General features: G+C 41.4%; 1 protein-coding gene across 1 annotated transcript in view; it reads right to left on the bottom strand.

The window, feature by feature from the left end:
- Positions 1-14,032, bottom strand: part of TM9SF2 (transmembrane 9 superfamily member 2) — a 52,458-nt gene extending 38,426 nt beyond the window's left edge. The window contains exon 1 of the mRNA XM_061133553.1: positions 13,691-14,032. Within this exon, the coding sequence (XP_060989536.1) occupies positions 13,691-13,855 (165 nt within the window). The 5' untranslated portion in view covers positions 13,856-14,032. The remainder of the gene's footprint in view (positions 1-13,690) is intronic.
- Between the last annotated feature and the right edge of the window lie 1,322 nt (positions 14,033-15,354).

Genomic DNA, 15,354 nt, shown 5'->3' with positions numbered 1-15,354 from the left:
TTAACCTTACAGATTGTTTGAGTAATTATCACAAATATTTGTAACTGTTTTGAAGGCAAAATTCCCAGGTGACAGCCTACTCTGCCAAAATAATTTTCACTAATTATAAGGAGGTCAACACTGCTATGAAGATACACCAGAATCCAAGCACTATACTTAATATATTATCTTATGAAAAACAAAAGCTCCTAAAAAGTTAATCCAGTTCACATCTTTACATTTCTTTCCAGGAAGGAATGTAGCTACTATAGTCTACACAACTATTTTTTAATATTTATTTTTATTTATTTGTTTGTACTGGTTCTTCATTGTGGTATGTGGGACCCAAGGCCCTGGCCAGGGACTGAACCCGGGCCCCCGGCATCGGGAATGCGGCGTCTTTGCCACTCAACCACCAGGGAAGTCCCTCTAAACAACTTTTTATATTTTGAGTCTCAAAATCCACAGAGCCACATTTTCACCACAGAAGCTAGCTTCCTTGTGCTATGATTAAGTACACTCCTTACTCTCGACCTTGTTCAGTACAAAGTGATTAAAAACACAGACTCTGAAGCCAGGCTGCCTGGGTTTAAATCCTGACTCTTGACATTTACTAGCTGTGTGATCCTGGACAAGTCGTTTCACTTCCCAGGGCCCTGGTTTTTTCATTTGTAGAATGGAGGTAATAATAATCTCTGCTGCAAGTGGTTTCTGAGAAGATTCAAGAACAGAGCCTGTCACAGAGTACTATGTAAGTATTATTATGCAGCAATGTCCAAGAGACTTTAAGCAATGATGAAAACAGCCTTATCCGCACTGTCAAATTCAGTAGCTTCCAGTCACACGAGACCATCGGTTACTTGAAATGTGGTCAGTGCAGCTGAAGATCTGAATTTAAATTTGTATTTAATTTTACATTTAAGAGGCTACAGGAGACTAATGGCTTCTATACAGGACAGCATAGTAATGGGGAAAAAAAATAAAATGTTGCTTAGTACCCTTTATATAGCCTTTTCAAACACTTCATATTTTACTTCAGTCATTACAAACTTTTCTTTACCTGGAAAAATAACTCAAATGTTAGTCTATCCCAGAGGTTGGCAAATCTTTTCCCCCAAAGAGCCAGAGAGTAAATATTTTAGTCTTCTCTGGACAAACAGTCTCTGCGATCGTAGTGCAAAAGCAGCCACAAACATTACAGAAGTGAATTAGCCTGGCTGCAGTCCAGTAAAACTATTTAAGGGCACTGAAATGTGATTTTCATGTAATTTTCACTCATCTCTAAATGATATTCTTTTTAAAAATTTTTTCTAATCACTTGAAAATGTAAAAAGTCCATTCTTAGATCAGGACTCTACAAAACAGACAGCACGCTGGACAGGACTCCTGAAGTTCATCCCGGAGCTCTGTCTGCTAGGTAGTTCTCAACGTTCTCTCAATTCCCACCTTTGGAAACCCAAAACAGGGCAAACGGTTCAGAGATCTGATGCCATTAAAAAAAAATGAGGACACTGTTGAAGAGCATATAAATTTAGAGGAAAAGTTTCTTCCATTTCACCTAATGGATGAAGCAAGGTATTTTCCTAGTCTGTGGTGTACTCTCTGAAGTTTCATGGTACATCTCTTGGCTGTAGGATTCCAAGACTGAAGGAAAACCCTATTCTCATTTTCTGACTTCTCTCATCTCTCCTTTGAGTCTTAATCTTTCAAAACGGAAAGGTCTTAATCTTCTGAATTTCCCATCTCCTTGATCATGCTAGCTGCTTTTCACAGGACCTTGCCCTACTCTCTTATCTTTCTTGAAAGGTGTACCATTGAGAATTACAGGCAGAATTCAAGATACAGACATCAAAGTTTCACATATGTATAGGATGACATTGTTAATTTTCATTAGCCTTTCTGGCCAAAAGCATAAATTCTTCAATGACACTCTTCATCTCTTTTTTATGTTTTATAACTGATAATTTAGATCTCATCACCTCAAAGATATACTTTTTAACTCTTTTCCTTCAAATATACTTTCTTATCTTACCCATGACCAAATTTACTACTCTTTGTTTCATATAACTTTAAGAGAGCTTCTGGAAGCATATTCCCAGTGGCTTTTTATTACTACAAGAGCTTAATATTACTAGTAAATTAAAACATTTCACATCTTTCTTTTTGCTAAATTTAAGATCCAAATTAGCCTCAGATACTTCTGGAAGTGTGTCTCCACTTTTACCATTCCCCGTGGTTTATTCTCCAAGCCAGGCTTCAACAATACATAAACCGTGAACTTCCAGATAGTCAAGCCGGATTTAGAAAAGGCAGAGGAACCAGAGATCAAATTGCCAATACCCGTTGGATCAACGAAAAAGCAAGAGAGTTCCAGAAAAACATCTATTTCTGCTTTACTGACTATGCCAAAGCCTTTGACCATGTGGGTCACATCAAACTGTGGAAAATTATTAAAGAGATGGGAATACCAGACCACCTGATCTGCCTCTTGAGAAATATGTAGGTCAGGAAGCAACAGTTAGAACTGGATATGGAACAAGAGACTGGTTCCAAATAGGGAAAGGAGTAAGTCAAGGTTGTATGTTGTCACCCTGCTTATTTAACTCATATGCAGAGTACATCAAGAGAAATGCTGAGCTGGATGAAGCACACGCTGGAATCAAGATTGCCAAGAGAAATGTCAATAATCTCAGATATGCAGATGACACCACCCTTATAGCAGAAAGCAAAGAAGAACTAGAGTCTCTTGATGAAAGTGAAAGAAAAGAGTGAAAAAGTTGGCTTAAAACTCAACATTCAGAAAACTAAGATCATGGCATCTGGTCCCATCACTTCATGGCAAATAGATGGGTAAACAGTGGAAACAGTGACAGACTTTTTTCTCTTGGGCTCCAAAAGCATTGCAGATGGTGACTGCAGCCATGAAATTAAGACGTTTACTCCTTGGAAGGAAAGTTATGACCAACCTAGACAGCATATTAAAAAGCAGAGACATTACTTTGCCAACAAAGGTCCCTTTAGTCAAAGCTATGGTTTTTCCAGTAGTCCCGTACGGATGTGAGAGCTGGATTATAAAGAAAGCTGAGTGCCGAAGAATCGATGCTTTTGAACTGTGGTGTTGGAGAAGACTCTTCTGAGTCCCTTGGACTGCAAGAAGATCCAACCAGTCTATCCTAAAGGAAATCAGTCCTGAATATTCATTGGAAGGACTGATGCTGAAGCTCAAAATCCAATACTTTGGCCATCTGATGTGAAGAACTGACTCACTTGAAAAGACTGATACTGGGAAAGATCGAAGGCAGGAGGAGAAGGGGATGACAGAGGATGAGATGGTTGGATGGCATTACCGATTCAATGGACATGAGTTTGAGTAAGCTGGACGGACAGGGAGGCCTGGCGTGCTGCAGTCCATGGGTTGCAAAGAATCGGACACAACTGAGCTGAACTGAACTGAACTGATGGTTTACTCCCTACTTCACTCGCCTTTAGGAAACCCACAACACTTTAAATTCCAGTTTAACCTTTTAAAACAACTATCTTGTCACAAATTTAGAAATCAAATTCACTGGCTTCCTCTACTTTAAGTCTCTGAATCAAACTCTAGAAGCCAGGAAAATTTCTCTTCTAGACATCCTGCCAGTCTTCTGATTACAAAACTTAGCATCATTTCAACTGATTATTACCACACTTACTGCATTTCAGGCTAGAGTCCAAAGACTCACACACTCTCCCTTGCTATTTTCTTAGTTGTACATTACTAGTTTTTATCCATCTAACATTTGGCATTTTGTCTAGTATCAACATCCCATTAAATTTACCTATCAACTTTTCCTGATCTGTTAAAGTAGCTTTGAATTCTACTCCTAATAACAAAAATGTTAACATCACCTAAGAAACATATTTCATTCTTGGTTTGTGATTTATAAGGATGTCTACAATTTGTGGAGGGCTGTCCACACAATTTTCCAAAACAGCAAAAAAAAAAAAAAATCCTTCCCACAAATCTTTCACCTAAAAACAAAAATTAACACACGACATACAAACAGAGAACAAGACTTCAGTTTGGGAGGGAGAATAGGGCTAGAGTTCTGGGCTCGTTTCCAACCCTCGGTCTACCGTTAACAAACACGTGCTTACGGGCAAGTAATTTTGAACGTGAAGAATGAATGATGTAATAACAAAAAAGAAAACAATACAGGTTTATAGTTTTCACACAATAACTAGTAAGTTAAATGTCTAACTGGGGGTTCTGGTGGCTCAGCGGCAAAGAACTAGCTTGCCAATTCAAGAGACAGGGGTTCAATCCCTGGGTGAGGAAGATCCCCTGGAGAAGGGAATGGCAACCCACGCCAGTATTCTGGCCTGGGAAATCCCATGGACAGTAGGCTAGAGTCCACGGGGTCACAAAAGAGTTGGACACGACTTAATGACTAAACTATAACAATAAATGCTTAACTATAAGCTAAAGATAGCTATTATTATCTATTATTTAAGAGAAACTGGACCTTCTTCAATTTGAATACCTATCGGTGTAAGGATAACCTTGAGGGTTTCTGGGAGAGGCTGTCCCATCTCCCTCTCATTAAAGGATACTAAGGACAGTGGCTTCTCATTTACTGTTCATGCCTATTCATTACTCCCTTCTTGGCTATTAGTCTAGGGAAGAGGAAGGTAATAATTATCAAGCACAACTCTCATAATAACCTTATGACCTAGGGATTACTTGTTCTACTTTAATACAAAGAAAAAAGTTCAAAAACTGGACTGCCGAAAAGCAAGTAAACTGAACTGCTGCTACCACTTTTAATTTCTGCTGCTCTCAGTCCTCCACTTTTCTCCTTCTGACACTTTTCCACAATTACTTTTTTTTTCCCCACAATTACTTTTATAGGAAAGTTGGTCCATCATAGATATCACCACTAAATTATGGACCCTTCCCTGTCATCTGGTAAACTAATCAAAACACACCTTGGATATTCAGTTCATCTTGGCTATTTCTGCCACAGTTTCATTCATTCTCCCTTTTTAAAGTTGTGAGATTTTGAAAATTTAAGACATCTCATTTACAACATACTAAGGGGACTTCCCTTGTAGTCCAGTGGTTAACACCATAGCAGGGGGTGAAAGTTCAATCCCTGGTGGAGGAATTAAGATCCCACATACTCTGGGCATGACAAAAGAATTTTTTTTAATTTAAAAAACCAAAAAATACAGCATGATAAGAACTGTAAATTAAAATTAATGAGACCTTTTCACACAGAATATAGCAACTTACAATATATTTGTAAATATGCTACATTTATAACATTCTATTTTAAATATTGACTGTTACAATCAAAAAGAATCTCAAAAGTATTATAAGTATCATAGAAATAGTATTACTAGATCTTCATTATACGACTGTAGGATAAATGTTAAAAATCGCAAGAAAGGAGAAAGCAAGTTAAGACTGCTAGTGAGCGTATGTGGTTTCATGAAGGGCAAAAGTACACTACAAACATGACATTTGTCTCTAAAAAATGTTAAGTGCACACACAGATACAATAAATAGAAGAAAATTTAAACAGACACTGGTTCTAGCGGGCTAAGCAGTGGATATACTGATCATTATTCTTTCAACTCTTGAATTCTGAAAACTGCTGCAGTTAAAAGTTGGAAAAAGAAAAGGCTTTAAAGATAAGAGTGGACTTCAGTCATATTATCAAGTGACAGAAGCCAAATGAAAGCAATAAGAAATAAAGACGAAAGAGTAAAATTTAGTGTGGAAACATGTCAGAAGCAGGAAAGATGACTTCAAAAGAAGTAATAAATAGGGGGAAATACTAAAATTTGCAATGTATGTGAAAACCGAAGAATACTTAAAACGACAAATCCTGAAAAACCATGAGAAATTCATTCACTCAACACATTTATTCAAAGCCCATAATGTCCTGTATTAGACACTGTGAATGCTATAATAATATAAAACACACGAATGCTTTGCCTTTTAAAGAATTTATAATCCAGGTGAGGAAGAGAGGGCATTCATTGAAGGAAGTAAAAGAAAAAAGTGACAAAGCTATTTATGTGTTCTGGGGGTAGCTACTAGGAGTTAGTTTTCTAAATCTATGGGATCTAGTTTGTTTTTTTATTAAAATGGCAATTGCTATAAGAGAGCAGTATTTGATTAACTTTAAGGTCATTTTCCATTCTAAACATCTTTATTTCACATCCATACGTTAATTAAGTGCATCTCCATCTGGAAATTTGCCTTAGAGACCGCCAACTCCAAAATCTGACATGACTCTGAAGAGTCTTAAGGTTACTTTCAACATCCCCACTTTCAGACTGTCTCAAGATCTTACGAGCATGAAAAGTTGTGACAACATAAGAAAGGTACAGAGTAATCCTAAGCGAGACTGTAAATCCTAAAGCAAGACATAGACAAAACAAGACTGATTACAACATCACCCTAAGAAATCTTTTATGAAAATATTTTTATAGAGAGTTCTATCATCCCCCTTCTAAATCCTTCTCCTCCCAAACATACAATTTTATTTCTAGTCCCCATCGGCCCATTCCGCTTCTGATCCCAACTCTGGTCACAACTGCTGCTGCTAAGTCGCTTCAGTCGTGTCCAACTCTGTGCGACCCTATGGACAGCAGCCCACCTAGAGAATCCCGTGGCTCCTCTGTTCACAGGATTCTCTAGGCAAGAATACTGGAGTGGGCTGTCATTTCCTTCTCCTTGGTCACAACTACACCCTACTTTATGGCTTCAAGGCACACCTTGCTGTAGGACCGCATTTCCAATTTCCTAGTTCCTTTGTTTTGATTCTGCTTTTACAACTGCCATCACATATGTCCCATCTTACAGCTACTATTGTTTTTCAAGGTAGAGAGAAATCTCAGGGAAGAAATTTGACTTTGGGGACTTCCCTGGTGGTCCAGTGGTTAAGAATCTGCCTGCCACTGGAGGGGATACAGGTTCGATCCCTGGTCCGGGAAGATTCCACATGCCATGGAGCAATGAAGCCTGTGGGCCACAACTACCGAGCCCCCTTTGCCCTAGAGCCTGTGCTCCGCAAGAGAAGCCATGGCAATGAGAAGCCCATGCACCGCAATTTATAGAGAGTAGGCTCTGCTTGCCACACTAGAGAAAGCCTGAAGGCAGCAATGAAGACTCAGCACGGCCAAAAAAACAAAGAAGTCACTTTGTACAATGACCAATATAAATGACTAGTCACAAAAAGATCTGAGATACCAAGGTGTGTGTGCATGCCCCCTAAGTCATTTCTGACTCTTGTGACCCCAAGGCCTATACCCGGGCTCCTCTGTCCATGGGATTTCCCTGGCAAGAATATTGGAGTGTGTTGCCATTTCCTTTGCCAGGGGATCTTCCTGACCCAGGGATCGAACTCCTAGCTCTTGCATCTCCTTCATCAGCAGGCAGTTCTTTACCAGCCGAGCCAGTGGGGAAAGCCAAGGTATAGCCATAGGAAAGGAAAACTATGGAAGCTTCAACTACTTTAATAATGGAGAAGTCCACAGTAGGAAAACGTCTAAAGAAGGAAAACCTTAACACGGATGTAATTTAAAAATCCCAACAGACATGCTGGAACTCACAAATGCTGAGTTACCTCACCAACGGGGCCCAGAAGCTGCTCTCCTAGATCCTAAGGTGGTTCTTCTGCTCCCCCATCAAAAAATAAAATTTTAACTTTAGACTGTATCAAAGGAAAGAAGAGACATAAATGTGACTGGTTAAAATCTGATTACGTAGATGAAGAGCTTTTCATTGTAAGTGCAGCAACTGTGCAGGTCCAGGATCACAAGCAGCCGGGCACCTGCAGGGCGGGGCCGCGGAAGAGGCATCTGCTCGGCCCACGGGAAGAGCCCAGGCTGCGGACTCACAGCTCCTGGAGCCGCACCTTCGGTTCGTCCTGACTGGAGGGCACTGCCTCCTACCCAGCCTTCAGGGTCCCCATCTAAAAACCACAGGACTGTTCTGAAGATCAACTAAGGTTAATACATACCTGGCACATACAAAGTATACAAACTGCAGTCTCTATCACTGCTATTAGCAAAGGGCACTAAATAGGAATGAAAGGTGAGAGTGAGAAGAACTCTCTTAGAGAAAAATACACTCACAAATTTCTTACAAAGCTTTTCATAGATACTTAGTTAATTTTCATGGCAACAAAGAATGGCCTCATAGAGCGCAGATACACGGGAGCTGCAATTAACTACAGTACAACACGGACTAAGAAGACATGGCGATAGTAAACTGCAATGGAAAGTCAAAGTAGGGGTTTCGGGAACTGGGCTCTGAGACTGAAAGAGCACAGACCAGTTTCTAGAACTTACGTGTGTCTGCATGTGCGGCACATGGCTGTGGTTTTCAGATGTTCAAGAACACACCTCTTACAAGGCTCCCTTCTATGGAGAGCCAGAGACAGTAGGACCGTATTTTATCTATACCAATCATGCTTGCTTTCCTAATCCTAGCTCTCACATCCACTATAATGAACAACCACAGCTTTAAAATAATTTTATGCAAAAAAAAAAAAGGAGTTTCCCTCGTGGCTCAGACAGTAAAGAATCTGCCTGCAATGAGGGAGACGCGGGAGCAGTTTCTCTTTAAATTTTCAAAATTTCCAAACTGTCTCTATGGTCAAGTTAAAACAAGTAAATGAGTGTTCATTCTTGTATCTGTTCAGAGCAACATTTAGAACTGTTTTCTTAAATTTGACTAATTCTAAAATAAAACGCAACTGCTCCCAAAATAACAGACACAGAATTTATTAAAAGCTTCTAAAAATAACTACCAAGAAAGGAAATTTAAAAGTGAGGTTCTGATTTTTAATTTAAAAAGTTGTTAAACTAATTCAATTTAAACTTTTTTTCTTAACCACTAGGGGGTACATTTGGTCATTTCCCCTTACTAGACAGGAAAGAAAATCTTAATCTTTCATCTAAGAACATTATCTATAAATCAAACAGTAAAAAAGCGACAGACATTTTCTAGAGTTTATTCATATTCACAAGCCATTAAATAACTGCTTGAAAGTTAAAAGCAGCAAGGGTGAACTGCTCACTGCTGCTGCTAAGTTGCTTCAGTCGTGTCCAACTCTGAGCAACCCCACAGACGGCAGCCCACCAGGCTCCCCTGTCCCTGGAATTCTCCAGGCAAGAACACTGGAGTGGGTTGCCATTGCCTTCTCCAATGCATGAAAGCGAAAAGTGAACGTGAAATCGCTCAGTCGTGTCCAACTCTTAGGATGGACTGCAGCCTACCAGGCTCCTCCGTCCGTGGGATTTTCCAGGCAAGAGTACTGGAGTGGGGTGCCATTGCCTTCTCCAGAACTGCTTACTAATCTTCAGCTATTAGCCATTAGAATGCCACTCAGTACACTTAAGACTCAGTTTAAAGCTAACTGCACATTTTACCCTGTGAAGATCTATTCACTCTTGACCAGGACTTATTCTACTTATTGTAGTCAACACATCATCCCCTGAGTTTAAGAAAGTAAAATGCTAGAGGAAAGGAATACCATGGTTTAATTCTTTAATACTGTGGCTTCAAAAACTAACAAAATAAGAGAAAAAAAAGAGAAACGTTAATAGCAGCAAAAGTAATGCAGCACTAAAAAAATGTTTTGGGTACCATGACAAAGCTATTAAATTTATAAATAAAAACTATAAAATTCTACAGAGACAGAGGGAGTCATTTAGCTCATGACAGTCCTCCCAGGTGGTATCAGTGGTGAACTACCTGCCTACCAATGCAGGAGACAGAGATACAGGCTTGACTCCTGGGTCAGGAAGCTCCCCTGGAGGAGGGCGTGACAACCCACTCCAGTATGATTGCCTGGAGAATCCCAAGGACAGAGCCCATGGGGTCCAAAAGAGCAGGACATGGCTGAAGCAACTTAGCATGCATACAGGCACTGTAAATCAAATCTATCTTTCTTGGAAAAAACCTGGAGATATTAAATAGGGCTATAAAACTGTTTCTTGCCTTTGACCAAGTAAGTTGTGAATACGCAAGTAATTCCTGCTAAATACATCCTAGCAATGTTATTTATAGTAGAGAAAAATCGGGACCAATTGAAATGCCCTGTAAGCAAGAAATGAAACCATAGTATACTAACACAATGAAATACTATATATTCAATAGAAACCTCATGAAAACGTGCACCAAGTTGATGTTCAAATGTATATGTAATGATAGCAAGCTAAAAAAAAAATCACACACACACATACAAAGCCATAGAACACAGTCATACCATTTATAAAGGTAAATGAAGATCATAAATCAGAAGCTAGAAGAATATGAATAGGCTTTGATGTTCACTGGATTCCTGATTCTATGCCAATAAAGTGAACATAAAATAATTTTGAGAGGAGAAAATAACTGAATCCTTAGGGTTCTTTTGACTGTCTCTCAGTATACATAGTGAGCTAGATACAGGACATGGACTTCACAGCTTATGTAAAGACTATACTCCATAAATTACACTTACACTGAAGATAAACTTGATTCATCTGTACACCTATGAATACTGTATAACACTGCAACAATGATAAATATTGTACTTTCTCTCTAGTGAAGGCAAAATATCCTTCAAGGGGAATATATAATAAACAGTCTGTATTGGCTCAGCCAGTAAAGAATCTGTCTACAATGCAGGAGACCCAGGTTCAATCCCTGGGTCAGGAAGATCCCCTGGAGAAGAAAATGGCAATCCACTCCAGGATTCTTGCCTGGGAAATCCCATGGGCAGAGAAGCCTGGTGGGCTACAGTCCATGGGGTCACAAAAGAGTTGGGACACAACTTAGTGACTAAACCACCACCACCATGTAACAGGCATATATGATGATCTCTATTTTACAGATGGGAAAAAAACTGATGGAAATAGTTATCAATGACCTGCCCAGTTCATCCAACTCCTGATTTCCTAACCTAAAATCACTGCAGATGGTGATTGCAGCCTTCGAAGGAAAGTTATGACCAACCTAGACAGCATATTAAAAAGTAGAGACATTACTTTGTCAACAAAGGTCCATCTAGTTAAGGCTGTGGTTTTTTCAGTGGTCATGTATGGATATGAGAGTTGGACTATAAAGAAGGCTGAGCGCCGAAGAATTGATGCTTTTGAACTGTGGTGTTGGAGAAGACTCTTGAGAGTCCCCTGGACTGCAAGGAGATCCAACCAGTCCATCCTAAAGGAGATCAGTCCTGGGTGTTCATTGGAAGGACTGATGTTGAAGCTGAAACTCCAATACTTTGGCCACCTGATGCAAAGAGCTGACTCATTTGAAAAGACCCTGATGCTGGGAAAGATTGACGGCAGGTGAAGAAGGGGACGACAGAGGATGAGATGGCTGGATGGCATCACTGACTCAATGGACATGGGTTGGGTGGACTTTGGGGGTTGGTGATGGACAGTGAGGTCTGGCGTGCTGTGGTTCATAGGGTCGCAAAGAGCCGGGCACGACTGAGCAACTGAACTGAACTGAATGGCATCTTCTGGAAATAATCATTTATAATAATTATAATAATATTTATATATTTATAATTTTAATGTATTTTAATATAGTTATAATTATTATAATTATTTATAATTATTCCCATTTCACAATTCCAGTTCCAATTTTAAAAATAAGTTCTTTTCATTTTTCTGACAGTATACAGAAGACTGTCTTCCTTAACAAACATGGAATGATGAGAAAAAAATTATTAATTCCCTGATTGATGTAATGAAAGTTTAGACTGTTTATTGTTTTTCTCCTTTGAGAGGCAAAGAGAAGAAATGTTAAAGTATACTTTAAATTCCCTAAACCAATTAGTCAAATTCTAGGGAAAAACTGCTAAAAGTACATCTTTGTACTGGTCTGAGATTTGCTACCACTGACCAAGATGTGAATGCAGCTGGCCACACAGAAGAAATCCAAACATCTCAGAAATCAAACATGATCTGTCTTGCCTGTTTTATCCCTACATCTGTGAGAATGAAAACACCAAAAAAGGACTCCCTGAAATTAATCAAGAATTTACTATTTTGAAAGTTTACAAAGTAGCTACCTAAAGGACCTGTTGAGGAAACAAAATTACCTAACTGGAAGAACACCTGTAAATTTCACTCATACTCATATCTGAAGTCCATCTCAAATGTCACTTCCTCTCTGCAGCTTTCCCTGAAGACTCCAATCCACAGATGTTTCCTCGTTTGTGTTTTAGAGCACTTTGGACATACATCTTTTATAACATCACATTTTGATAATCTGTCATAAGCTTATGACCTTTGAGTTTCCTGGGAGACAGGAATATTTCTGTCTCTAACGGCTCGAGTTATACAATACACAATTGCTGTTAAGTTTAAAGACCAAACACTAAGTTTTAAAGGCTGGTTACTAAAATATTTAATGGGAAAACTAGTGTGCTTGTGGGACTAGCTCTCTCTTTCGCTTGGAAGCACTATTTTTTTTTTTTTTTTTTTTCAGTCAGAACTCTGAGTGAAAGCGCCTTGCACTGCAAGGTACCAGAGTTACAGCACTGAAGCGCTGTTAACCTGCGTGAAACTTAAAGATCTTTAGACATTTTTAGAGATCCAATTTTTTAAACAGAAACTGTAAAATGCCATGAAAAATTTAACAGCTTCTTTAGTGCCCTAAAATAAGCTCAAAATTCACAACTATAGTAAAGCTAGTAGTAATAAAATTAACACCAGCTTAAAAAATTCAAACTTAGTAAATAAACCTATTTATAGACTGTAAAAGTCTGCTGAACGACTATTTGAATTGTTAAAATTATTAACGGTTCAAAGACTTTTCTCGCGCCCAAAGGGTAAGTTTTAGCCATCTAAAATAATTGCGTAGGTATACTGTCCTGCCCTACACCGAATAACCCCAAAGCAGGTTACTTCTGTCTCTTTTACAAAGTAGTTAAAACTGAAAAGCCTTGGGTTTAAGGTCGTTAAGAGATCACAAAGTTTTCAAGGTCTGTCCTAGGAAGAAAACGTCGCCTGCTCCTTTTAAGTGTTCAAAACCGTCTTAGAGAAACTAAACAGTGGGATCTTATACACATATTTTTGCATACTAAAAACTTTTTAACACTTAAACGGTTAAGACTTGAACGGTCTCAGCCATCACAGCAACTCTTTATTAAATGCAAGTCACACGGTTCTGGGTGTAACAACCCCACAAATAAGGAAGCGACTCATAATCGTGAGGTTAAAAATACACCCCCAAGTCCTAGAAAGCACAAGTCCTCATAACCGACCAGGGTTCCAGAAAAGTAGAAAACTGAGGAAGCCATGAGATGAAAAAGTTCCTGCAAGACCTGGCGGGGGCCCCTTCCTTGGCGCCGTGGAGCGAACACACCCTCTCACCCGCGGAGCGCTCGCCGACCTGCACGCAACTTACCGCCGCGCGCAGCACACCGCCCCCAGTTCTTACACACACACACACACGCACACACACCTGCTCGCTCGCCCTGGCCCCGTCGGACCTGAGGCGCGCCGAGGCCCACCGAGTCCTCCACAAACCTACCCCCGCCGCTCACCGAGGCCGTTCTGGAGCCGCCTCCGACTCACGGCCCCGCGCTTCTGAGAGGGGGGACACGGATCGCCCAACTCCCGCCCCACGGCGGCTACGCCCCCTTCCCCTCGGACCCCAGTTCCTCCCAGGGCAGGGTGAGGGGAGTGTTGTCCGCCGGGCCGCGCCCACCTTGCACTCGTCGCTCTTCTTCTCTTCCTCGCAGAAGTTGACGGGCGCCAGGCCGGGCAGGTAGAAAGCGGCGCCCCGACGCGGGCCCGGGGCCGCCCCCAGCAGGAGCAGCGACAGCAGCAACCACCACCGAGGGGGACACGGCGCCGGCAGCCTCGCGCTCATGACGGCTGTTTCGGGGAAAGGGAGGCCGAGCCGCGGGGTGGAAGAGAGGGAAGGAGGGACGGGGGGAGGCTCGGAGACGACGAGCAGGCCGCCCGAGCTGAGGGAGGCCGGCCCCGCGACGGAGAGTTCCGGTGGCGCTAGGAGACGCCGCGGGTTCCGCAACAGAAACCGACCCGGACCTTGACGGCGCATGCGCGAGGCCGCCCGCACATGCTCCGTGCGAGCGGCCGCGAGCGCCCCGGGGAGTTTCCGGGAGGGAGCGGCGAGGAAATCCACTTTCCATGTTTTCGGCGGGCCGGCTGGGGCTGTTGCTGCGAGAGAGGTTCCAGCGCCCGCATTCCGATTCTAAATTCCGATCTGGAGCCCCCTTGGGGCGTCGGGGAGCGTGTCTCACTTGCCCAGCGCCCCAGGCTTGCTGCCTTGCCCTATTTTCCCACTGTTTTCTTCACCTCAGTGCCTGAGGCACACCAACCCCCATTACGGACTTGGAATGTTACACAAAGTACTTGCTGATGAAGGCTGAGTTGGCGGAGGGAAGGAGAAGTTTGGGAGACGGTTAGGTGCAGGATGAGGAAGAAAAGGGGGGAGAAACCAGCCCCCAATCTTCAAGTAGCTACTCAGAGGTGTTTGCAGGGCCCGGTTCCCAATGTTGGATGCAGTGGCTCCTTGCGTGGGACAATTTATTTGTTTGTTTGTTGCATAGTGTTTGCATAGACTAAATAAGACTCCCTTTAAGGGTGAGTGGAAATGAGGTGGGGAGGAACATGGGACTAGGCAAGTAGGGGAAGATGAGATTGACATTTCTTTACAAAAGAAGACATGGGCCTACTCTATAGAGCCCAGTGAGAAATGTAGTTCATGCAAAATAGAAATCTGGTATGATCATACTTGAGCAAATTTGTCACTTTCCCTATTGAAGTGACGCGCTGCCTGTCACGATGTACTTGTGTGTGTGTGTGTGTGTTACATTGTTCCAGGAGAAACTTGCTTTAGGTGACAAGGGGAAACACAACATGGAAGTTTTAAGTTTTATTCAGGGACCTTACTGAGGAACATAGCATAGAAAACCCCCTCTCAGATAGCTCTGAAGAACCGATCTCAAGAGGTAAGGGAGGAAGACAGGATGTATATGGGTTTTTTGGCTGGAGCAAAATAGCTAGGCCAATATCAAAAGGTTACTGCTAATCACAAAGAATAGACATCTCAAGTTAAAGATTTTAGTGCTTTTGTATATATGAGCAGATGCAAGCATCTGAGTTCAGTGAAATTATTCCTTAGATATACATTTTAACTCTCCAGGGCCAGGCTCCAAAGCACAGAATATTTTTGTTTTTTCCTCCATCCTGAATTCCCCTCAGGATGCACTGTTGTTGGGTGACTGCAGTAGCAAATGGCTTGGTCCTTGCAGAACTGGAAGTATGGACCACAGTTTTTGTTTACAAAGTCCATTCCTCTGACGTGTTTAACTTTCAATCAAATCTGCAGAAGAAGGCATCAAT

This window comes from Dama dama, chromosome 30 (assembly GCF_033118175.1).
Source record: "Dama dama isolate Ldn47 chromosome 30, ASM3311817v1, whole genome shotgun sequence".
Classification (NCBI taxonomy): Eukaryota; Metazoa; Chordata; class Mammalia; order Artiodactyla; family Cervidae; genus Dama; species Dama dama.
This window is presented reverse-complemented; position numbering and strand designations above follow the sequence as displayed.